Source organism: Halichoerus grypus, chromosome 6, assembly GCF_964656455.1.
Source record: "Halichoerus grypus chromosome 6, mHalGry1.hap1.1, whole genome shotgun sequence".
Taxonomy (NCBI): Eukaryota; Metazoa; Chordata; class Mammalia; order Carnivora; family Phocidae; genus Halichoerus; species Halichoerus grypus.
The window spans coordinates 142177837-142202479 of NC_135717.1; the positions used below are offsets into that span (position 1 = coordinate 142177837).

Here is a 24643-nt window from a genome sequence, read left to right on the forward strand (position 1 = left end):
TATCAGCTCATGCACCATTAATCCTAATGGGGACAATGTTCTCGTGCATATCATCATACCAGTGTCATGACTCCCATCCGATCCATTTCCCTGGCAGGACTCCGAGGGGTGAGCTTTGGCGTTGAGTGTCCACTCGGGGGAGATGAACTGGCCAGTGAAGAAGCTGTAACGGAGGCAGTGATGGAGGTACCTGGGTGGACTCTTGCTAAATTCAGGCCTTCCAGGCTCACACTAGCCACTCTGTTCTCAATTTCTTCAGCACGTAACTCCGTGGATTCTTTTTCTTCCTGAATTAGCCTGAAAGATACAATTTAATTTGGATCCATTATATGCTGCTAAGATGGTAACTGGAATTCACATAAATAAATAAATAGCTCTGTGAACATTTTATATCAAATCTAATGTTTTCTTTTCTCTAAGGCTATGATATAACTTTCAAAAATTCCAGAGGCTTTCTGGCTGATTATTAGAAAATCCTTCTTTTCAAGTGATATATAACTCCTCCCCACTTTCAGTCTAACCCTCTTTCTATACTACACCTGCTAAAACTTTTTTTTTTTCACCTGCTAAACCTTTTAAAACCTTGCCTGCCTAGAAAATTTCTGCCACTAATCCTTTTTTTTTTTTCCTGCCACTCATCCTAATCTTACATTTGACCTGAGGTGCCAGTAAATGAGACTTTTAGAAACTCAGATCCCAACAAAGATACTGAATCTTAACTCCCACCTGATGAAACAGTACAACTGACAGAATCTTCAATGAATGGTCATTTATAATTATCATTTGGTCAAATAAAACCCTGAGATTTTTTTTAACAATACCTACTTAGCCAAGTCAACTTCAAAAAAGCACCAGGCAATGTTAATAATATGGAGATGATCTATTTATAGGCAGATAGACACATACATACATAATAAAAGAAACTGTTTTAACTGTTGCTAAAATGCTTTTGAGAAGACAAAGCACTATTACTCATTTTTTCTTTAAGGAGAAGCTTCAAGAATATGTAGAAAGAAAGAAAGAAAAGAAAGAAAGAAAGGAAGGAAGGAAGGAAGGAAGGAAAGGAAGGAAGGAAGGAAGGAAGGAAGGAAGGAAGGAAAGAAAGAAAGAAAGAAAGAAAGAAAGAAAGAAAGAAAGAAAGAAAAAGAAAGAAAGCAAGCAAAGAAAGAAAAGAAAGAAAGAAAAAGAAAGAAGAAAGAAAAACAAAAGAAAGAAAGACACAAAATAGATTCCCTTTGAAATGTCCTAATGTGTTGGGGAGAGAGTCCCATATAAATCATACAAAAGGATGAAATAATAAATAAGACCACAAAAGTAAGGCACTCAAAACAGTAGCTAACTATAGATGCACAGATTAACTAACAAACAGGACAGTGGCAAATGAAGTAATTTGATCCCTTCCTTTAAGGGAGAATAAGTAAACTGAGGAAACCAGAAAAGAGGAATTTTTTTTTAATGGTTAGAATAGTTTGTGGAAGAAGAAAAATCTTAACCAGAAATAAATTCTAGTTAGTGTTAGCAGTTTTTACGAGGACGTTGTCACTGTTTTTATGAAGATGCTTATTTCTTTTTTATAATAAGTTTTTAAATTTTAATTCTAGTATAGTTTAACATACAGTGTTATATTAGTTTCAGGTGTACAATATAGTGATTCAACACTTCCATGCATATTCAGTGCTCATCATGATAAGTGTACTCTTTAATCCCCATCACTTATTTCACCCACCCTCCCACCCTCTCCCCTCTGGTAACCATCAGTTTGTTCTCTATAGTTAAGAGTCTGTTTCTTGGTTTGCCTCCCTTTTTTCCCTTTGCCCATTTGTTTTGTTTCTTAAATTCCACATATGAGTGAGATCGTATGGTATTTGGCTTTCTCTGACTTACTTCACTTAGCATTATACTCTCTAGCTCCATCCATGTTGTTGCGAATGGCAAGATTTCGTTCTTCCTCTTTTTTTTTTTTCTTTTTTTTTGAGAGAGAGAAAAAGAGAGCACACACAGATGCACACATGTGAGTGAGGGGAGGTGAGGGGCAGAGGGAGAGGGGGATTTTTTTTATGTTGTACACCTGCAACATGTGCATTTCTTTTTTTTAAAATTTTTTATTTAAATTCAATTTAATTAACATATACTGTATTATTAGTTTCAGAGGTAGAATTTAGTGATTCATCAGTTGCATATAACACCCAGTGCTCATTAGTTCAAGTGCCCTCCTTAATGCCCATCACCCAGTTACCCCATCCCCCCACCCACCTCTTCTCCAGCAAGAGAATCTTAAGCAGGCTCCATGCAGAGCCTGAGGCAGGGCTCAGTCTCACAACCCTAAGATCATGACCTGAGCCGAAATCAAGAGTCAGATACTTAGCCAACTGAGCCACTCAGGTGCCCCAAGTTTTCATTCTATTTTAGGGCTGAATAATTTTCCATTGTATGTATATACCACTTCTTTATCCATTTATCTATTGATGGACACTTGGGCTGCTTCCATAGTCTGGTTTCTGTAAATAATGCTGCAATAAACATAGGGTTGCATGAATCCCTTTGAATTAGTGTTTTGGTATTTTTTGAGTAAATACCTAGTAGTGTGATTACTGGATCTTAGGGCAGTTCTATATTTTTTTTTTTTTTAAAGATTTTACTTACTTGTCAGAGAGAGAGAGAGCCCACAAGCAAGGGGAGCAGCAGGCAAAGGGAGAAGCAGGCTCCCTGCTGAGCAAGGAGCCCAATGTGGGACTCGATTCCAGGACCCTGGGATCATGACCTGAGCCAAAGGCAGACGCTTAACCGATTGAGCCACCCAGGTGTCTCGGGTAGTTCTCTTTTTAACTTTTTGAGGAACCTCTGTACTGTTTTCCAGAGTGGCTGCACCAGTTTGCATTCCCACCAGCAGTGTAAGAGGATTCTCCTTTCTCCACATCCTCACCAACACCTGCTATTTCTTGTGTTTTTGATTTTAGCCATTCTGACAGTTGTGAAGTAGTATCTCATTGTGCTTTTGATTTGCATTTCCCTGAATATTAGTGATGTTGAGCATCTTTTCATGTGTCTGTTGGCCATCTGTATGTCTTCTTTGGAAAAATGTCTGTTCATGTCTTTTACCCATTTTAATTAGATTATTTATTTTTGGGGTGTTGAGTTGTATAAATTTTTTATGTATTTTGAATATTAACCCTTTATTGGATATGTCATTTGCAAATATCTTCTCCCATTCCGTAGGTTACCTTCTAGCTTTGTTGATCGTTTCCTTAACTGTGCAGAAGCTTTTTATTTTGATGTAGTCCCAATAGTTCATTTTTGCTTTTGCTTCCCTTGTCTCAGGAGACATATCTAGAAAAATGTTGCTATGGCTGATGTCAGAAATTACTGCCTATGCTCTCTTCTAGGATTTTCAGAGTTTCATGTCTCACATTTAGATCTTTAATCCATTTTGAATTTGTTTGTGTATAGTATAAGAAAGTGGTCAAGTTTCATTCTTTTGCATGTAGCTGTCCAGTTTTCTCAACACTATTTGTTGAAGAGACTGTTTTTTTCCCATTGTATATTCTTTCCTCCTCTAAGATTAATTGACCATATATTTGTGAGTTTATTTCTGTGTTTTCTATGATGTTCCATTGATCTATGTGTCTATTTTTATGCCAATACCATACTGTTATACTAAAGGTTTGTAATATAACTTGAAGTCTGGAATTGTGATATGTCCAGTTTTTACTTTTTCAAGATTGCTTTGGCTATTCAGGGTCTATTGTGGTTCCACACAAATTTTAGGATTGTTCTAGTTTTGTGAAAAATATTATTGATATTTTGATAGGGATTGCTTTAAATTTGTAGATTGCTTTGGGTATAGACATTTTTTGGGTATAGACATTTTAACAATATTTGTTCTTCTAATCCATGAACATGGAATGTCTTTGCATTTTTTTGTGTTGTTTTTTATTTCTTTCATCAACATCTAATAGTTTTCAGAGTAGAGGTCTTTCACCTCCTTGGTTAAGTTTATGCCAACATATTTCATTATTTTTTTAGTGCATTTGTAAATGGGATTGCTTCATTATTAGTGTATAGAAATGCAACAGATTTCTGTACATTGATTTTGTATCCTGCCACCTTAATGAATTCATTTATTAGTTCTAGTAGTCTTCTGGTGGAGTCTTTAGGGTTTTTTTATATACAGTATCATGTCATCTGTAATTAGTGAAAATATTAGTTCTTCCTTACCAATCTGGACATTTTTTTCTTTCTTTTTGTTGTCTAATTGCTATGGCTAGGACTTCCAGTACTATGTTGAGTAACAGTGGTGAGAGTGGACATCCTTGTCTTTTTCCTGACCTTAAGGGAAAAGCTCTGTTTTTCATCACTGAGTATGATACTTTTGTGGGTTTTTCATGTAAAGTCTTTATTATGTTGAGATATTTTCCCTCTAAATCTACTTTGTTGAGGGTTTTTATCATGAATGGATATTGTACTTTGTCAAATGCTTTTTCTTCATCTATTGAAATGATCATATGGTTTTTATCCTTTTTCTTATTGATGTGATATATCACATTGATGGATTTGTGAATATTTAACCACCCTTGCATTCTGGGACTAAATCCCACTTGATTGCAGTGAATGATTTTTTTAATGTATTGTTGGATTTGGTTTGCTACTATTTTGCTGAGAATTTTTGCATCTATGTTCATCAGAGATATTGGCCTATAGTTCTCTTTTATTTTTGTGATGTCTTTATCTGGTTTTGGTATCAGGGTGATACTGGCCTCATAGAATGGATTTGAAAGTTTTCCTTTATCTTATATTTTTTGGAATAGTTTGAAATGAATTGGTATTACCTCTTCTTCAAATGTTCAAATTTTCTATTTCTTCTTGCTTCAGGTTATACATTTCTAGGAATTTATCCATTTCTTCAAGTTTGTCCAATTTGTTGGCATATAATTTTTCATAATATTCTCTTACAATTGTTTGTATTTCTTTGGTGTTGCTTATTATTTCGTCTCTTTCATTTGTGATTTGTTTATATGGGTCTTTATTTTATTTTATGAGTCTAGCTAGATGTTTATCAATTTTGTTGATCTTAATGAACCAACTCCTGGTTTCATTTATCTCTTCTTTAGTTTTTGTTTGTTCATTTATTTTTAGTTTCTATATAATTTATTTCTGCTCTAACCTTTATTATTTCCTTCCTTCTGCTGGTTTTGCGTTTGTTTGTTATTTTTCTAGCTCCTTTAGGTGTAAAGTTAAATTGGTTATTTGAGATTTTTCTTGCTTCTAGCCTGCATTGTTATAAACTTTCCTCTTAGAACCACTTTGGCTGCATCCCAAAGATTATGGACCATTGCATTTTCATTTTGATTTGTTTCCATGTAATTTTTAATTTCTCTTTGATTTTTCCATTGACTCATTTTTAAGTTTCAACCCATTCTTTAATCCTCTCCACACCACATTTTAGGTATATGGTGTCACATTTTACATCCTTTTATTTTGTGAATCCCTTGACTAATTTTTACAGATATATTCTTTACCTTTAGTTTTGGAATTTGTTCTTCCAGTCTTCAGATCATTTTCTGGGTTATATTCACTTATGTGAGTGTTGTAGTTGTATCCACAGGATGAGATGAGCTTAGAGTCCTCCTAATCCACCATCTTCCCCTGCTGTCCAAGATGCCTATTTCTTTTGAATGTTGCTATATACTTGAATTATATGTAGTTCTTAATTTCTTAAAAACTAGCAACTATATTAAATACATTATTAGGGTCAGCAAGGAAACATATAAAAGGGTATCAACTTAATTAGTCTAGACCAAGATTATAACTGGGCTTTACTACCCTAAGGTAACAAAGTTGAGGTCCTAGAGGGACATGGGTTGTTATTGAGGGTGTGTGTATATATTTTCGATGAAAACAAATATCACAGATACATACTCGATTTCAAATCTACTCAGTGTGTTAAATCATTAGCTCTGTAGCATCAAAAAATGTCATTCAGTTTGAATTTATGTTCTATATTATTTTTTCTATTTATACTAATCAAATATTTATGAAACACTTTCTATTTATCAAGAAAAGTGCTAATACCTGGATATAAAAGACAGTGAGCAAAACAAGATATATTTCTTGTTCTTATATAATTTACAATCTAATGAAGGTAAGAAAGACAGTAAAATGAACTGAAGGACAGAAGAAGGGATGGTGGTAAGAGTAAAGAGGGTGAAATGTTATGGGACAATGGTGTGGAATGAGGAGAATGTTCTAGAAGAAAGGAACAGCAACCACAAAGGAGAGAGCAAGGAAGATTCAAAGAACTGGAAGTCATGTATAATGGAACATGGAATCAGGTAGGTGAGAATGTTGAGGAAGGTGGGGCACTGTAGACAATATAGAGTATTTTGTTCTTTATCTTAAGAGCAACTGAAGGGTTTGAAAAAGGGTTACTTTACCTAAGCACATTGGGTTTTTAAAAAGTCTTCTCTGGTTGCAGTGCTACTTTGGATTAGATGGGAACCCATACACCGTGAGGAAACCAGAAAGAATTATTGTCATCTACATGAGAACCTATTACAATGTGCAATAGGCTGATGATAGAAGAGAACTGGATAGATGTGAATTGTATTAGGAGGTAACACACTTAGCTAGAGCCAGAAAAACAAACAAACAAAACCCATTGTTTGAAATATTAAAAAACTGTTCATCCATTGAGAAAAAACAAGTTAAGAGTAGTTTCCCGATGTTTGAAAGACTGTAAATCCACCTGACACAGTTAGGTTCTTTACTGGGGTTAGTCAAGTTAATGATAAGTAAAGACTACTAACATCATTGGGATTTGAGACAGTATATATTAAGTTAAAAATTGAAATTATCAACATTTCTCAATGTTTGAATTGATAACTTGTACAACTTCAACTCTATAATGTAATCTACTCTTTGGAAACCATCTATTATCCACTGTGGTGATAGTGCATTTTTTTCATATCTACTATGAAATAATTCAGTCCTAGTTAATTTCACTCTGATGTCTAAATAGTTTTAAGGAGCTGGCTGCATATTAATTGCATACTATTTAGTACCTTTATGGCAGTGTTAAATGTACCTTAAGAATGTACCTTATTACCACAAATATCATTTAAACAGTAAATTTAAATGTAAAAAGTGCTTTAAAATTCAAAGGTTCCCAGATGATGCCTGTGCTTCTGGTTTAATTATCTCATTTTTAGTATCAAAGTCTTCTAATCCTTTAAAACAATCAGTGATAATTGAACTCACCTGATTTCTTTGTTGATGGCATCCAATTGTTCCTGAAGCATCATGGCTAGAGTCTGGGCATCAGAATGACCGCTTGGAGAGAGAAGATCCATTGAGCTAAAAATAGTTTCTCTGTCATCATCATCAATATCAGACATTTCTGTGTCACTTTCAAAAGGGTGGCTGCTTAGCACTCCAATTTGCTGAGTTCTATTCCACTCATGATCCCCAAGAGACTTCACCTGTGTGGTAAATGAGTAATTACCATATGTATCATATTGCTCATTATTAAAGCACTATTCTGAAAAATATCAACAAAAAGCACCCATGCTTTATAGTTTACCTAGCAAAAGCAGAACTGATTATTACCATTTTAATGCATTGTTTCAATAAAATATTTCCTTGACATCTTAAGTAACGGCAGATATTAATCGTCAGCATAAATACCAAGATTTTAATAGGAATAATGATGATAAACTTATGCATGATTTCTAGTTCAACCCCAATTCAAGTTAACAATCACTTTAAAGCATCTATGTTTGAAACATTTTTCCTTCTTTCCAAATATAACAATCTCTATTCACTTGTACTGGAGCATTTCCATCTCTTATACTAGTCTTACTTACACTTTCTTATTATAGACTGAGACTGCAAATATTATCACACTAGTTATATAATAATTCTCTCCCCAACATTCATTTACATAGATTCTAACAAAGTATAATTAAAATAATATTGAAAAGTGATTTAATTTCATCTCTACTTCTCTGATCACTTAAATGCTTCATTGATTTTTTAAGCCCAAGGCACACTAATTTACATGACTATGGTTTTTATTTGATATAATAAATCCCTCATGTGAATGAAAATCTTTTTTTGTAAGTAATCTCTACGCCCCATGTGGGGCTCCAACTCATGACCCTGAGATCAAGAGTTGCATGCTCTACTGACTAAGCCAGCCAGGTGCCCCCAAAGATAATATATCTATCGGTGTTTTTCGCTGTTATCTGAGGGTAGGAGAGGAAGGGAAGTAAGAGAGAGGGGACCTAGAGTTTTCTGCATTTTAAAAAATTGTTTTTCATTTTTGTGATGATGTAAAATGATTTTCTGGTGGTGGGGGGGAACCACATGTAAATACCACAGTATTTATTTAAGATTTGAGGACCTGAATTAGCATTTGTGTTATAAATTTTTTTGGTACCAAGTAGCACTAATTTATTTGTCATATACAAATGAGAAAAGAACTAAGATGGACTTGATTTATTCTTCATTTGTTCACTTCTTATTCATTCATTTAACAGATATTGAATGCCTACTATGAAGGATTAATTTATACATGACACAGGTACCAATTAAAAACCATAGGGTATCAAGGACCTGTATACAAGTAAGGACAATTAGGTTATGTAGTATTCAACACATGAAAGTGGTTGCGGAGAACAACTTATACTTAGGGCACAAAGGAACTATAGTACTTCTCTATAAAATGCCACTCTACACTTACAATATACATGGCTTATATGTAGTGAATGAATGAAGATTGGCACTGCAGTTTATCATGAAGAGTTCTCTATAAACACTTTCAATAGTCTATGTACATTTTCCTCAAAGTTTTATTAAAATAGCAATTATAATTAAAATATTTAATTAATCCTAATTAACAATATGAATACCATTGCATAAGTGCCCAAACAAACCAAGAGTCCATTTGTTTGGCAATACAGCATAAGGGATAAAAAAGCATGGAATTCGAAACCACACAAATAAAGGTTCAAGTTTTGACTCTATCACTTTGCTGGCTGTATAATGTTGAACACTTAAAATTTCTGAGCTTCAATCTTTTTATGTCTGAAGTTAGCATAAAAATAGAACCAAATTCAAAGGGTTATGTGGATACACACAAGGGGAATGCTTAGTTCAACTTCTGGTACATAGCAGTGGTTTTGCATTAGTTATAGTTTTAAAAATATGTCATATGTCATGCTTGAAACTAAAAATGCTAGCAGTTGGAATTCTCTCAGTATTAAAATTCTATTCAAGGTGGAGTAAGATATTTACTTAGAATCATCAAAGACTTGAAATAAAAAAAAAATTAACCTTTGGCTCATCTCTTCGCACACCCATGCGGCCTCTCCTGGGTCTTCTTATTACTTTAGTTGTTCTGTAATCAGACTGGCTGTCCACTAGGGATCCAACAGAATACCGCAACTCAGCTGAGGTGTCTAGATGAGTTCTGGAAAAAGGAAAAATACGAAACATGACCAATCGCAGAAGTTAAACTTCCCAGCAAATCACTATCAACTGCTTAATTGTCAATAAAGAATAAAGCATAAACCCTCAAGAAAAAAGAAAAATTCAAGGAAGAAAACTGATGAATTGTCATGATTCTTTGAGGTCTCTTCTGAGGCTTATGTCAAAAATTCCAGTCTCAGGTTCATTCCCGAAAGTGAAGTGAATTTTCTGTTTAGAATAGAAAAAATCTGTTTGTTCATTAATTATCATTTTCAATTGTGGTAGTAAAATTAAACATGTTAAGATGGACAACCAAGATCCATTGGCTTAAATTCTGGCAATTCTTTTTTGTTGAAGTATTTAGTGTACATATCAACATATGTTATTTATTGCTGTATCCCTTTATTTTTTTAACAAAATAGGATATACCACCAGATAATTTTTCAGCTTTTGTTAAGACACTGTTTCAAAAAGATAAAGAAAAATCTTTTGATAAGCACATTTGATTCTGAAATCTGCTTAGAGATGAAATAGTTGGAAAATTCCAATAGAAAAATATTATCACACTGGTTTTCAATAAACATGATAATAAAGTACACTGTAATCAAAGTGTAATAAAGGTTTCTCCAGACACATTATTTATATAGAGATTTACAACAAATTCAGTTTATTGCTATAATCATGATGAGAACAGTGACAGCGTGCTGTCCTATAAAATGCTCTATCATCAGTATGAAATATACTTAATGCTGTATTTTCTCTTGAACTGGAGGTCCTGATGATCTACTATGCTCTTTCTATTAGTTCTCTTTGTGGAAAAAGAAAAGGGAAAAACCAAGCATTTCCAAACGATAGGCAAGATTAGAAAAGGTTAGGTAAGTTCTAGGTTTTGCAACAGTAGAAGACACTGACCTAACTGATGCAAATCCTGGTTTTGTCAAATAGAACTTTAAAGCAAATGGACTAAGAAATCATCCCCCAAGTAGAGGACAGCTGTTCGTTTTTATAGCGGTGAGCTTCAAATTTAATCAAGCAAACTGGTTTTATTATGGATTAGTCATATATAAAAACTAATGAACCAGGTTATACTCATAAATAGGACTTCTCTCAGCCTCTATAACAGGGTCTGTGTTTCATGAAGACAAAGGTCAGATTTTAATCACCACTGTATGCTTAAGGAGGTATTCCTAGCATATAATAAACACTTGATAAATATCTGGTAAGATAATGAATGAATGAAATTAATTATTATACAGTCTAAACTGTCTACCTCAGAATATTCTAAGTACATTTTTTCTGTCACTGCCTGGGTAATATCTCTATGGTCATCAGAGTGGAGATTCTAAAATTATAACTCATCATTCTAGGAGTATTGTTTTCTTGTTGTTTTATCTCTCAACTCCAAGACATTTATAAAAACATGAACCAAAACACAGATCTGCTCCTATTGATGCACTGCTTAAACTCTTCAATGGCCTTACAATGCCCTTGACAATCTAGAACCCTCCTTCTTATTCCAGCTTCACTTCTAGTTACTATCTGCCTCTCCTCTCTCCAGCCATACAGACTTCCTTTCAATTTCTCGAACAACTCACACTTTCCTCTAATCCTAAGCCTTTGAACATACTGCTGTTTCTGCTGGAAATAGTCGTCACACGTTTATGTGGTTAACATTTTTAAAGTCTCAGATTAAAATTCCCATTGTCTTATATTATTGTAGCCCCTCTATTGTAATTGTCCTCACAGTATCCCTGTATTTCCCATTTGAAACATGTATTCTTCATCACCATTACCGCTATATCTCCAATGCAGTTTCTTGCAAGTAGAAAGTGCATAATTGATCTTGAAAGAACAAAAGGCCTGAACCAATGCAACTTTAGAAGAGCCCATTGCTTATACTTCATCTAAAGCAGTTACCGCTCACCTCTCTTCTTTTATTCAACTCCATGAGCTACTTTACTAACAGAAATCAGAGTCAATATTTCCATACATTTCAACTTTTAAATAATTTTTGGTGTACAATATTTTGAGTCACTTGGAGGTCTAAGTTACAATATAGTCACCGGTTCCTTTAGACATGAACCCGTGCAGTTTTCCCACCTGAATCTCCTGTAACTCTTGCATATAATCTCACCAAAGAACTTCCATAGATAAATCAAGTCTGAATTTTCTTAGAGAACATCTTTTACCCATCTCTAAGATTCCTGAAATGTCTTCCATTGTCCTTTCTAATGACCCAGATCCTACCTTTCTTCAGAGTTGAGCTAAATCAGACCTTCTCCAGCCATTTATTATTCTCAGATGAGATACTAGTAGAGGATATTAGTTACTGATATTCACCAACTTTAGCTCATCTCTTCCTCCCTCTCTGCCTGTATGATCAATGAAATTCTCATGCATCTTCTGTTTTCTTTATAATTTCTTTTTAAATTGTGCACTCAGAAGCATGGATGTTTGATAAATAATTGCCGTTCAATAAATATCGTTATCTTATAACATATTGTAATTCCATCCCATCAGTTTATAATTGCTGTTCAATAAATATTGTTATCTTATACCATATTATAATTCCATCCCATCAGTTTATCTATCAATAATTCCTATAATACTTTATACTTATGATTTACTGTTTACAAAACCCCCTTTTGATCACATGTCGCAAAGTAAGCTTGTGAGATAGTCATAAAATTATTATTTTATATACAATTCATGTAAAATACATATGAAATTTGAACTTATTAAGGAAAATAGGCTTTCCAAAATCGAACAGCTAGTAATAGCTTGTCTTAGACCTAGGGATGTCAGTCTTCTTATTCTTGGTCTAGCTTTGTTTCTACTACAAGCTGTTGTATCAGAGAAGAATTGTTCTATATGTACTTCCCAAGCTTCCACGATGATCCTTCGTTTTGGATAAGTTCCCGTTATTAGGCTGTCCATGATGACTCACTGCAGTGATGAAATTTTAGACAATACTTCTACAACTCTGTTTTTTTCCCCAATGATATGTATGTATATATTTAATTCCAGTATAATTAATGTACAGTGTCATATTAGTTTCAGATGTATAATATAGTGATTCAACAATTTTATACATTACTCAATACTCATCACAATAAGTGTACTCTTAATCCTCTTTACCTATTTCACCCATCCCCCTACCGCCTTTCCCTCTGGTAACCACCAGTTTGTTCTTTATAGTTAAGAGTCTGGTTTTTTGTTTGTCTCTCTCCTCACACCCCAGGACCCCCCCCTTTTTAAAATACAACTCTGTACTTCTGAGACCAAAGGTCAAAAAGCCAACAAAATGGCCATTTGGCTCTATTAAAAATATTAAACTTGTTGACTGGATGATGCTCATTCTATGTATTCACTCTGTTGATATTTTTTATAAGCTCTTGCCCTTCATCAACACCATCATTGTCATCATCACCACCTTGTGAATATATATCACTGAATTAAAAATAGCTTCAGTTCAGATACATAAATCATAACAAAGCATTTAGACAAATAAACAAGATTTTCTAAATTAAAGACCTACATTTTTAAAAGTTCTTTGGGTGTTTTTGTGCCTGCAGAACTGTGTTTCTTATATTAAACTGAAGGTAGAAATACTCAAAATGCTGAATTTTATTTTTATTAATACTTTACATTGAAGAGAATATAAGCACCTTGATATTTATTAATACTTACATTATTACTTTTATTAATACTTACATTAAAGGGGATATAAGCACCTTTTGAATTTTTTTAACTTGGATTTTTCCTCGGAGTATCTGAAAAATGCTTTAGTAGATATTCATTCATTCAGTGATATCTATTGTGAGTATAATATACCAATGTTTGTTTGTTTATTTGTTTGTTTTAGGTGCTGAGATTATAGTAACCAAAACAAACAAAAATTCCAGCCTCTGTGGAGCTAACATTCTTAGGATAAGTATAAGACCAAGAAAAATGAACTTCTAAAAGTCTGTGGTGGTCAAAAGTTTCAGATAGCCGATATGATTGTGTTGTTAAATAAATAATCAAATAAGTAAATCCTTGTAGGGTTTCTTATTAACCTTAAATAAAAGGCCCTAGCACAAAAGAAAATTATATGTGAATTATCAAGATTGATCTATCTATCTAGAGAGTAAATAATCATATCATTGCTTCTTTCTTTCAAGATGAGGTATTGAGTCAAAGTAGATGAGTATGGCTAAACATATTTGTTTTTAAAACATGTATAATTTCTCCTTCACTCTGTATCTGCAATTAATTTAACAAAAGAGGTAGGTGCTAAGGGACCATAATTAATGATATTTCTTCAGTCACATTAAGTATTGAAAACATTTCTGCATGTAGAGAAAAGAGGTGTTGCTGCTTCCTAGAATGAGATGTAATCTCCTTATATACAGTTCCATTTCTTCATTGAACACTCTTTTTATGTATTTATAGCTATGTAATTAAATGCAGAATACAAAAGGTAATAATTTAAATTTTTATTGCATATTTGCAGGACAGATTACTAAATTAGAGAATGATTTTTGAATATAGAAACAGTAAATCAGTCAGGAGTGAACATAGGGCAATGCCTGCTGAGCAATAAGAGGTACTTATTTATTTTATTTGAGGCAATATGAAATCATAAAAAGTTCATATTGATTTTTGGTGAGCTATAGATAAGATTTTAATTTACTATTACCTTGATATTGTGGGTTCAATTAAAGAGCCAGTTCTCATTTTCAATTGGTCAAGTTCAGATCTCAGCTTTTCAATTTCTTCTGCTAATCTTTCCTAAAAATCAAAGAAGTTTTACTCAGAAGCTATGTAAATGCCAATAATACCAACATTCAATTATGACAAACCAAGCTACCAAGCTTAATGGCTTTTTAAAAATGGAAAACTGATGGATATAGTTTTATTAAAGATAATAATCTTGACAGTAAAATACGCCTAATTTTTCCCTTGTAATGAAATGTGAATAGCAGAAATCAATAAAAATTATCTATATTGTCTGGCATTCATTAATCCTAAATTTTTGCAAACATATGGGAATCCTAAGATTATGACTAGTTATGTATACATCACTTCAAAATGCAGAGTCATAATCATAGCCAGTTAAAAAATAAAGAAAAGGTCTTATTTATGCAGTAAGTGAAGGACTTTGATTATTCTATAAGTGTTGTAGTACAGATGGATGAAGAGAAAGAAAAATGGATTAAAAAGATGGGGAAAAAATGATTACCTATTTTAGGTTAAAATTATCAGTTTGATATTGGTAGCATTATTTGTGCATCTGAAAATTTTCTCAGATTGGTATTATACTTTCAGTCTGTAGATTTTTTAAGATAAGGGTTGTCTTATAGCCCTTAATTAAATGCTTATGTAAGCATTTAATTTTGTTTTCATGATTATAACTTTTATAATGTTATAAAAGTTTAAATGTATCCTTCTGGATTTTCTATTGCTGTTTTATTTCCTGTCCCACCAGCCAATGCTTGACATTTTACTTGAATCATACTTCATTTCTCACTATACATTTTTGTCGGTGTGGCTTTCCCAATATTTCTCTCATTTGCCCTTTTTATTCTTAGCACCATCATTCTACTTAATACATTTTTTACTTTTTTCCTGCATTATTTCACCAGCTTCCAGAGAAGTGGTGCTGTCTCCAATCTCTTCTCTACACAATCTTCTGCTAGTTGTATCATTTTATTTTTTTAATTAAAAATTATTTATTTTAGAGAGAGAGAGAACGAGCATGAGCACGAGGGGGAGAGGGAGAGAGAATCTCAAGCAGACTGTGAGCTAAGTGTGGAGCCTGATGTGGGGCCTGATCTCAGGACCTTGAGATCATGACCTGAGCTAAAACCAAGAGTCAGACGCTTAACTGACTGCGCCACCTAGGTGCCCGTAGTTGTATCATTTTAAAAAATACATATGATCAAATAAATTATTTGCCTAAAATATTCGATGGTTTCTTATTGCATTTATTAATTCTTTTGTTTGTTATTTCCACAAATATGCATAGAGCACCTCTGTTGTGCTACACACTATGATAAAGTAGCAAAATAAAAAATTCCCTGCCCTCACATAATTTATAATCTAGTAAAAAAGATAATAAACAGAGTCTACAGGATGTTGGTAGGAAACAGAAAATAAAAGGGTCATGGAAGGGCTCTCAAATAAAGTGTTATTTGAGCAAAGACCTAAAGGAAGGGAGTTTAAAAAAATGGGAATGTCTTAGGAAAAGGCATAGCAGGGGTTGCAAATGTCCCTTATTGGGAGGGGAGTATATTTGTTGAAGGAGTAGGCAAGGAGGTCACTGTGGCAGAAATGGACAGGTTAAAGAGAAAGACAGATAGGGAATAGATTTAGAAAAGTGTGGTTGCAGGACTTGGGAAGGGTAGTCCTGAAAGCCTGGTCAACCATTTTGAAGTCTTTAGTTTTTATTCTGAGTGAGATAGCAAATGACTAGAGGATTTTTGAGTAGAGAGGTGACATGATCATTCTAAGAGCAGTGAAATGGACCGTTGAATAAGATTGGGAGGGAGGGAAGAATAAAATTATTACTGTTCTTCCAAAAACATAGGCAAGAGAATTGTGGCCTGGATAATAATGGTGTTAGAGAGAATGGCTGGATTTTGGTTATATCTTGATGACAGAACTAACAAATTTGCTATTGGACTGAATGTGGGGTGGGAGATAAAGAAAGGGGTCAAGAATGACTCCAAGGTTAACCTGAGTAAGAGAAGGAGTTGTGATTTACTGAGAAAATGAGAAGATGGCTGCTGGTGGTAGTTTAGACTGGTGGTGCTGGCGTTTGGGGTGGAGGGATTGACTTGTAATGTTTGAGGTGCGAAAGTGTCCAAATAAAGATACTGAGTTGGCTCTTGAATGCATGAACTCTCTCAGCAGAGAGGACCCAGTAGGTGATCTAAATTTGGAAATGCTCAATTTATAGATGGTATTTAAATCCATGAGATCAAATGAGACTGAACTCAGGGACTGAATATGGAGAAGAAATTCAAAAACCAGTCCTAGGAATTTCATATTTTAGAGATCAACATGATGAAGAGAAACAATAAGAAGAGGTTGAATATACAGGAGATTTTGCTAATGATGGACAGTCAGTTACAGATAATTGAGTCAAAATCTGAGTAGTAGTTAGATTAGGAAATATGTTCAGCTGTATGGGATGATATTCAGAAATGAGGTATGACCTGGGATTTGCCTCCTCTAGTTACTAGTATGAACAAGGGTGCAAAGCATGGAATGTTTAGTTCTGCTGCTTGCTTAGGCAGATTGTTGAAGCTACAAGGCTTGGGTAGGTGGTGGGGGAGTGGGTTCTGGGGATCTTGCCAGGAGCACACAGAGCTTTGGATAACATAACATTACATAACAGGATCAAGTCCAAAATCCACAATCTGGTCACAACCTAGTTCTTTAAACACATACCAGTCACAGCAAACTTCTGGTGATTCAGCAAATCAACCATCTTTGTTTTCTTTGTGCTATCACATAGGCTCTGTCCTCTGCCCTACCCTTCTCTATTTGATAAGATCTTATATGCCTTCAAGAGCCTGATGAAATGGCATCTCCCCTGTGTAGACTTTCTTAACAACTTCAGAAAGAATTAGATGCTATCTTCTAGGCACCATATTGTATTGCTATAGCAGATCTCTCTTGCAGGAGATCTTATATACTCTGACTGTGGGACCAAACAGCTTTAAATTAACATCATAATATTTAACATTCAGTGGGGCTAAATGTACAATTGCCTTTTTTTTTTAATTTTTATTCTCTCATCTTTTCCAATACTTTCCCTATGCCATACTATTGCCAGATTTTCCCTCTGTCCCTCCCTCCCTTCCCTCCTTTGCTCCCTCTCTCTCTCCTTTTTCTTTTGTTCAACACACATGTATAGGTCACTTCTTAAATTAGTGATTTTATATTATATTATATGCTTATGCTAAACAAAATGAAATCCGACAAAATTGCTCACAGGAATTTACAGGCTAATGAAGGAGGAAAAGACATATTAGCAATTACAGCTTTTAACGTTTCATAATTTAGTCCTTACCTGCCTCTTCTACCATATATCCTACAATAGGAGTAACTGATTCTAGCCAAAATTGTTATGCCCATTATTATTTAAGATATCAGACTCCCTACCTCACCCTCTCCCCACAAAAAGCACCTGCAATCATGCCACATGCACTGTATTTGAAAAGCTTGCGACATAGTCCTACCATTCCTTAAAGTTTTGTCAACTCACACCTTCCTGAAGCCTTCTTTATAGCAGCAATGTATTGTGATCTCTCCCACCTGTGGCTCTTACTGTCTATTTCACTCATTTGACACTTGGCATCTGCAACTCGCTGTTTTGTCAAAGGTGTGTTCTCTCTCCTCAATTACATTTTTCAGCTACTTTGGAATTAGGATCACGTTTGCAAATACACAGCATAATTTATTATGCATAATAGATATTTAATGCATTTCTACCAAAATGATAACCTCAAACTAAACACAAATTAGTGCATACATTTTTATTCCATTTGTATAAAGCACAAAAAGTCAAAAGCATTTTTTTTTTTCTGTTAGAAGTCAAGACAGTGATTATCATTTAGGATAAAAGTAGTAATTGTATGTTAACAAGAGGGGGCTACCATACTGTTGATTTTTAATGTGTTTTGTTTGTAAAAATTCATCAAGCTCTTTCTATAGATGCACACTTTTCTGTATGTATAATATAAAAGTTAAAATTTTTTAAAAAGATAACATCCTAAACTTATTTCTTATCAAATTTATTTCACAACAAAACATTCATCAGTGTAAAATAGAAAAATGGATAAAATGTAAGTTTCCATTATACCTTATCATGTAAAGATTCTTCCAGATTCTTTCTGAAAGTTTCTGATTCTTGAATTAAAACATTCTAAAGAAAATAAAAAAATAAAGAATTAACAAAACAAAATAATTAAATATGTAGATTAATTTTTTATTGCTCAAGAATCTTCTTTGATTCCTTCTCTTTGATTCCTTCCTTGGTGCATCTATTTCTTGGTTTCCGTGGAAACCAAATTTAAATAGAATCTTTAAACATGATACCTTAACATTTAGAAAAATACATAATTTAAATGGGAAATGTTATTTTGTAACACTTGGATTGACGAATGGAATAAATATTATCTTTTAAGCTATTTATGTTTTCCTCTTTCAGTCTTTTAAAATTTGAAATAATAAAGTTACTCTTAAAATGAGAAAAAGTGAGTAACAGTGAAATATTAGCCAAAGGTGTTATAGATAAAGAATTCAGATGAACTCATTTTTATTACCTGAAGAAAAAAATAAATTATCAGGTCATATTTTTGAAAAGTTTAATTTCTGGACTTCTATTTCAAATACAGAATAATTAATTTCTAATAGTGGTTAAATTATTAGAGAAATAAAAATGAAATTTTAACTATTTACAAAACTGTTACATCTCATGACATATGAAAATAAGTTGTATCATAGGTATTTTTTTTTAATTTTGTCATGAACATATTACTGTTGTAAAAGCTGTACACGTTTTTATATTTACTACAAAGCATGATTTAAAATAATGTATTCTTTTCTAATTTAATTTTAGTAAAACTAAACTAAGTGTGTAGCAATTGGCAAAGTGGCCATGTGTTTGGAATTGAATGGGAAGAAGGCCCACCTTATCACTTTGTAATGGGTAAATTAATCAACCTACTTTAACAATTTCACGCAAACATTTTTCCTATTTTGTATGATCAGGGGAAAATGTCTAGCTTGAGTAGTGATTGGTATTCAATCTAAATTTCCAAAATGATTTGTCTACCTGGGTTTTACCCCCTACCTTTGTTTATACTCTGGAATTGGCAACCAGCTCACATAACTCGTGCTGGTCTGGTGGCTGCCAACTATCAATGAGACATATAAAATTGTGAATGATAGTGCACACTGTAAAGAAGCACTTTTTTTTTTTTGGAAACAATGCAGCTGAAATTATTGCATTCCTAAACTCTGTACTGGGATTAACACTAGTTCTACTGGTAATATAAATTTACTCACATTCTGGCTTTTAGAGTAGTAGTAGATTTAGTTACTTGAAACATTTGAATAGTTCAATGCAAGGAGACTTCCCACATACCCCAAAATATTGATTTTTGTCTTATCACTCTTTTTTGCACACCAGGTGAAGGATAACTAAAATATTTTCATTACAAAACACATTTTAATGCATTTATCTATACGATCATGCTAATCAGCAATTGTTATTCATTTAAAAAATTTATCTTACACATGTTTACAGAACTACTTGTTCACTTCTAAGAATAAACCATATATACCAAAGGAAAATACATGGATCGTCTGATCAGGGCAGTAAATGCAGCAGGGTATAAAACAACCATGATCATGAGCACATTGCTAAATATTCATGCGATTCTTCTCTCCTGTCATTTTACCTTCTCTTCTAGAGCAGCCATTCTCTCCTTTAAATGTAGCTGTAAGCGCTCATTGGATTCAGTCAGAAGTCTGTCCACAGTATCAGATAATCTTTTGTTGTGCTCCTCATTCATTTTCTCTCTTTGCCTAGCCTTACATTCAAGACAAAATAAATAAACTTGACATAAAAATCATTTACCCAAGTATTTTATATTTTTCTGGCTTTAAAACTGATTTCATTTTATGTCTGGTGTGATTAAATTGGCAGAAACTTTTCTCCTTTTAGATGCAGAGAGCATATTCATGACATTTTAAATAGAACCCATAATCAAGAAAGACAGTCATTTCTTACATGCCCATAAGCTGATGATCGAGGGGAGTAGTACTTAATATACATACTCTTTGAAGTTCTTGATTTTTCTCTTCAAGTTGACCTTCTAGATGTCTCATACGTTCTTCAATGTTTCCATGTCTCTCTTCGGCCTGTTGAGAAATATGAAAAATGTACCTGACATGTAAGATTTGGTTAACACTTTTCCTCTAAATAAATTGAAATAAAATGTAAAGCAAGCTACTACCAACCGCAAATGTAATTTTCAAAAAATAAACTTTCTTTAAACAGGCAGCTGAACAGCATTGCTTGAAATGTGTCAGCTACAAAGGCCTGTTACATCCAAGCATCAGCAAAACATTGGACTTATTTATGAGCAATGAAATCAGCCAAATGTAACATGCAGACTGTGCGTGGTTTGAACACAAACCTGCCATTGTCCAATCTTAAGCTCCTGAAGCACTGAACTGCACAGATGGTTGATTATCAATAAATAAAAGTAACATAATTTTTATAAATGAAAAGAAAAACTTAGATGGATTCTATTTAGCAATAGAAAGTAAAGTCCAGTAGGACTACCTTCCTACGTATGGAGATCATTTCTTGTAGTTTAGCTTCCATAACATATTGATAATCATCAGATGAGGTAGAAGAGGTTGGATCAGACTAACAAGTCAAGGAAAAGGAGAGGGACAAAATTGAAAAATCAGAACTAAAGACACTGACACTGAACAGAACATAGCACAGAATGCTTAAAAGAAAAATGTGACAGCAAATTTAATACTCTAATAGACGGAATTTTATATGAAAAGAACTACACTGATATCTGGTGAACACGATGCAGTCAATGGTAATAAATGAAAAACAATGAAATGCCCAAATAAAAAGCTACCAACCTAAGGTATGGAAGGTTAGTGATGGTTGGCAATGAAAGACGACTACAGACTGAATTAAAGCAACTCTGAAAGAGTCATGTAAAAATTGGAATTATGGGAAACCAAACACTAGAATACGTCTCTGTTAGATTGTGAAAAGTTTTGTATTTTGGCTTGTTTATCCCATTACTTAAGAATAATGGAAACAATGTATCTCAGTGTTGAAGTGTATGCTAAGGCAATGACCCAGGTGAAATAAATTTGGAAGAAAATTTATTACAAACCTAACACTGTAGAAATCAAGAAAAAGCTAAGCCAGGGGAAATCATTATTATGGGTGTTCTCCAGCTCAAGCAGGATTGAGTTTCCTCAGCAACAGTGACAAACTTACAAAATGACTTCTGGCCTCTGAACACACAGTGTGACTCTAGGTCTAGAACCTTAGCACCTGTTCTCAGATATAGCCTTAATTTGAAATTTTAAATGAAAGTGATTAAAAGTCCTCAAATTACCAAGACGACAATATATACTGTGAGGACAAGAGAACTTACTTAGGAACTCTCCTGAATGACACTAGGAACCACTCCCAAACTGTTTCTGTGTTATTTGTTGCTATGGAAACAAAACAGTGCCCTAAAGTGAGCAGGCAGCACGGTGCCCGGGTGAGCTAATATTTGCCCCGCGCCAGGGTTAGTTACATGTCTTGGAGGTGATTGTCAGGTTACCAAAGACACAGAGTGTTAACACATGTGACACTGCTGATAGCCGAATTGTATTAGTATGTTATGCACAGATTACATGTAAAATTAAAGCAACATTTTAATCATAATTACAAGTTATGTAATTATAACATCAAAATTATCCTATGTCAGATCTAGAAGATTGAACTCCAGAGCATATTCTATTATATAAGTTTATTCTAAAACAGTGAAACTTACTTTATGCAAATATAGGACTATATACAAATATGTCATGCAGTACCTGAAAAGAAGTAGTAGCCTATTCATGTATTGGCTCATATGCATATGTACTGTTCTATGCAACAAATTCCAACTAATCTACAAAATAAACTTTTATCATTTAACTGGTGTGCTTATACAAATTACAACTCAACATTTACATTTTGTAAGATTTTCCTTTTGATATTCTTGTTTCATAAATGGGAAAGTAATGAAGAAATAACAAATAACCAATTTCTCTTCCCGAATTTCCAAGCAAAAGAAACACAGAAAGCTACCATAGTTCCCAAATGCCATAAAATGATTTTCTAATATCACTTAAAACCTAGAATACAAATAAGAATACAGTAAATGGGACAAAATGTTGTTGAAATTAAATAATCTAAATTCATTAAGGTATCTGTAATCTTTCAAAAGTACATTTAACAGGCAATTGGTGGTACAAAAATTAATCAGGTGACTGATTCAACATAGTCAAGGCATGAACATTTCCATTTCCAAAACTGTCTCTTCAAAAGTTTTCATCCTAACTATTGAAAACATACCAAACATTGTGAAAATTCACTTCAGAGATTGAACAAGAAATCTGTCAAGTTTAAATTACTTTATTACTGTTGATATTTTTATTGGTACTAAAAATGAATGAAATACCTTATGGAATTCAAGATGAATTATGTCCTTGCTGAGGGAATATGCATTTTAATTAAAGAAGTAAACATCATAAATAAAAAAACTGGGAGCCCAAAGTCTTTATTGGTTAATTTTGTGTATACTTGCCAAAGCCAAATTATAACTTTTATCCATAGCCATTTATCAATACTTCTGACTTTCTAAGCCTTAAATGAGCTTTACCTACCTATCTACACACACACACAAACACACACATACACAAAACATAATCTTATCAACCAAAGAATAAATTCAGACATCATTTCTATACAAAAACTGGTATCAATTTTCAACTACTATCGATTTATGTTCATCTTAGCTTTGTGAAGACTGCAGTTTAAGTAATTAATGTAAATACAAGAACAATCTGCTATTTTTTGTATTCCTTGATGGGATATAGAGTTTATCTTGATTTCACTCTTTAATGTGACACAGGAATATTTCAAATGAGCTAAAGTTTTAGAGGAAAATACATATAGAAATGGCTTTGAGAAAAGCATGAGTATATTTAGAAATGGAAAAGAAATAAAAGTTAAAGAGGGGAGGACCAAAGAGAAGAAAAAAGAATAGGTAGCAGATAATAAAAGCAGAAAAAAATATATAGGCCAAATAAAATGTCTGAAAATTATTTAGGATGTCATTCATAATATAGGAGAGGGAAGCTTAGCTTCAAGCTAAGCAGAATCTTTTTACTTTAGTGTCAAAAATATTAAGAAGTAGAAAAAAATTATGATGATCAATAATAGTGATATATTGAAAATGAACTAACAATGAAAAAATAAATAAGTAAAGCAGGTTCTAGAGACAGTCCCTAAAGGTCTGTGAACTGAGGAGAAGAAAAAGTGCAAGATCATTACAGCCATAAAACTTGGGAAAACAAATGAAAGAGTAACATTTCAATAAAAATATTATAAGCAGAGGGAGTGTGTTGAGGATGAAACCATCACTGACAAATGTGAATTAAATATGTCCATAATCTAGAAACTCTGTAGTTGAAATAATGGTGTTTATATTACATAGAGTCAGCCTGAAGAGAAAGTGGTAAGAAAGAGAAGCAGAGTGAAGGATAAAACTCTACTGAAAAAGGAGAAAATCAAAAGGATTCAGATGAAGTGAAATTTTAGCAACATATTATTAGGTAGAAGTAAACTGAGGAAATTATTTTGGGCACATGAATGAATATGTGAATCAAAAATAAATAAATAAATGAATAAATAAATAAGAGCCCCAGAGAAAAATGGAGGGCAGAAAAGTTAAGGCACATATTTCAAGTTATCTCTTTTTGTTTTTTTTTATGTTATGTTAATCACCATACATTACACCATTAGTTTTTGATGTAGTGTTCCATGACTCATTGTTATATTCTAAATTAAGGAATCTTAGGAATGTATAATTTGAAGCCTCGTAAGTCAAGTATTAATGTTTTATTTTTTATTTTTTATTTTTTTTAAAGATTTTATTTATTTATTTGACAGAGAGACACAGCGAGAGAGGGAACACAAGCAGGGGGAGTGGGAGAGAGAGAAGCAGGCTTCCCACCGAGCAGAGAGCCCGATGCAGGGCTCGTTCCCAGGACCCTGGGATCATGACCTGAGCCGAAGGCAGACGCTTAAGGACTGAGCCACCCAGGCGCCCCAAGTATTAATGTTTTAAAGTATGTTTCATCCTCAGTCCATCAGAGGTTAGTTTGGAGCAATTATTTGGTGAATTTTAAATTGTGTTACTTTGAGAGAGATTCCAGATTTTCTTGTATTTTAGTCTGGATAATACTGATGATTATTTTACACTAAAATTTTACAAGAGCTATTTTTATTATTAGCCACTCACCAAGCCCCTGAAAATAGTTCAATAACTCTTTATAGAAGTTCATGTTCCTCAAATGAAAAGCCTAAGTGTGTGTACATCCA

General features: G+C 33.4%; 1 protein-coding gene across 18 annotated transcripts in view; it reads right to left on the bottom strand.

Annotated features, from left to right (window-relative positions):
* PPFIA2 (PPFI scaffold protein A2) overlaps nucleotides 1–24643 on the bottom strand; it is a 471063-nt gene that overhangs the window by 77797 nt on the left and 368623 nt on the right. For 9 of the 18 annotated variants that reach the window (XM_078076354.1, XM_078076353.1, XM_078076364.1 and 6 more), the window contains 8 exons: nucleotides 20813–20899; nucleotides 20302–20385; nucleotides 19923–20054; nucleotides 18320–18382; nucleotides 14147–14238; nucleotides 9331–9466; nucleotides 7255–7475; nucleotides 60–297 (listed from right to left, as the gene is read on the bottom strand). In XM_078076354.1, coding sequence (XP_077932480.1) covers nucleotides 60–297; nucleotides 7255–7475; nucleotides 9331–9466; nucleotides 14147–14238; nucleotides 18320–18382; nucleotides 19923–20054; nucleotides 20302–20385; nucleotides 20813–20899 — 1053 coding nt within the window. The remainder of the gene's footprint in view (nucleotides 1–59; nucleotides 298–7254; nucleotides 7476–9330; nucleotides 9467–14146; nucleotides 14239–18319; nucleotides 18383–19922; nucleotides 20055–20301; nucleotides 20386–20812; nucleotides 20900–24643) is intronic. The other 9 variants (XM_078076365.1, XM_078076363.1, XM_078076362.1 and 6 more) reach the window with 1 other exon arrangement.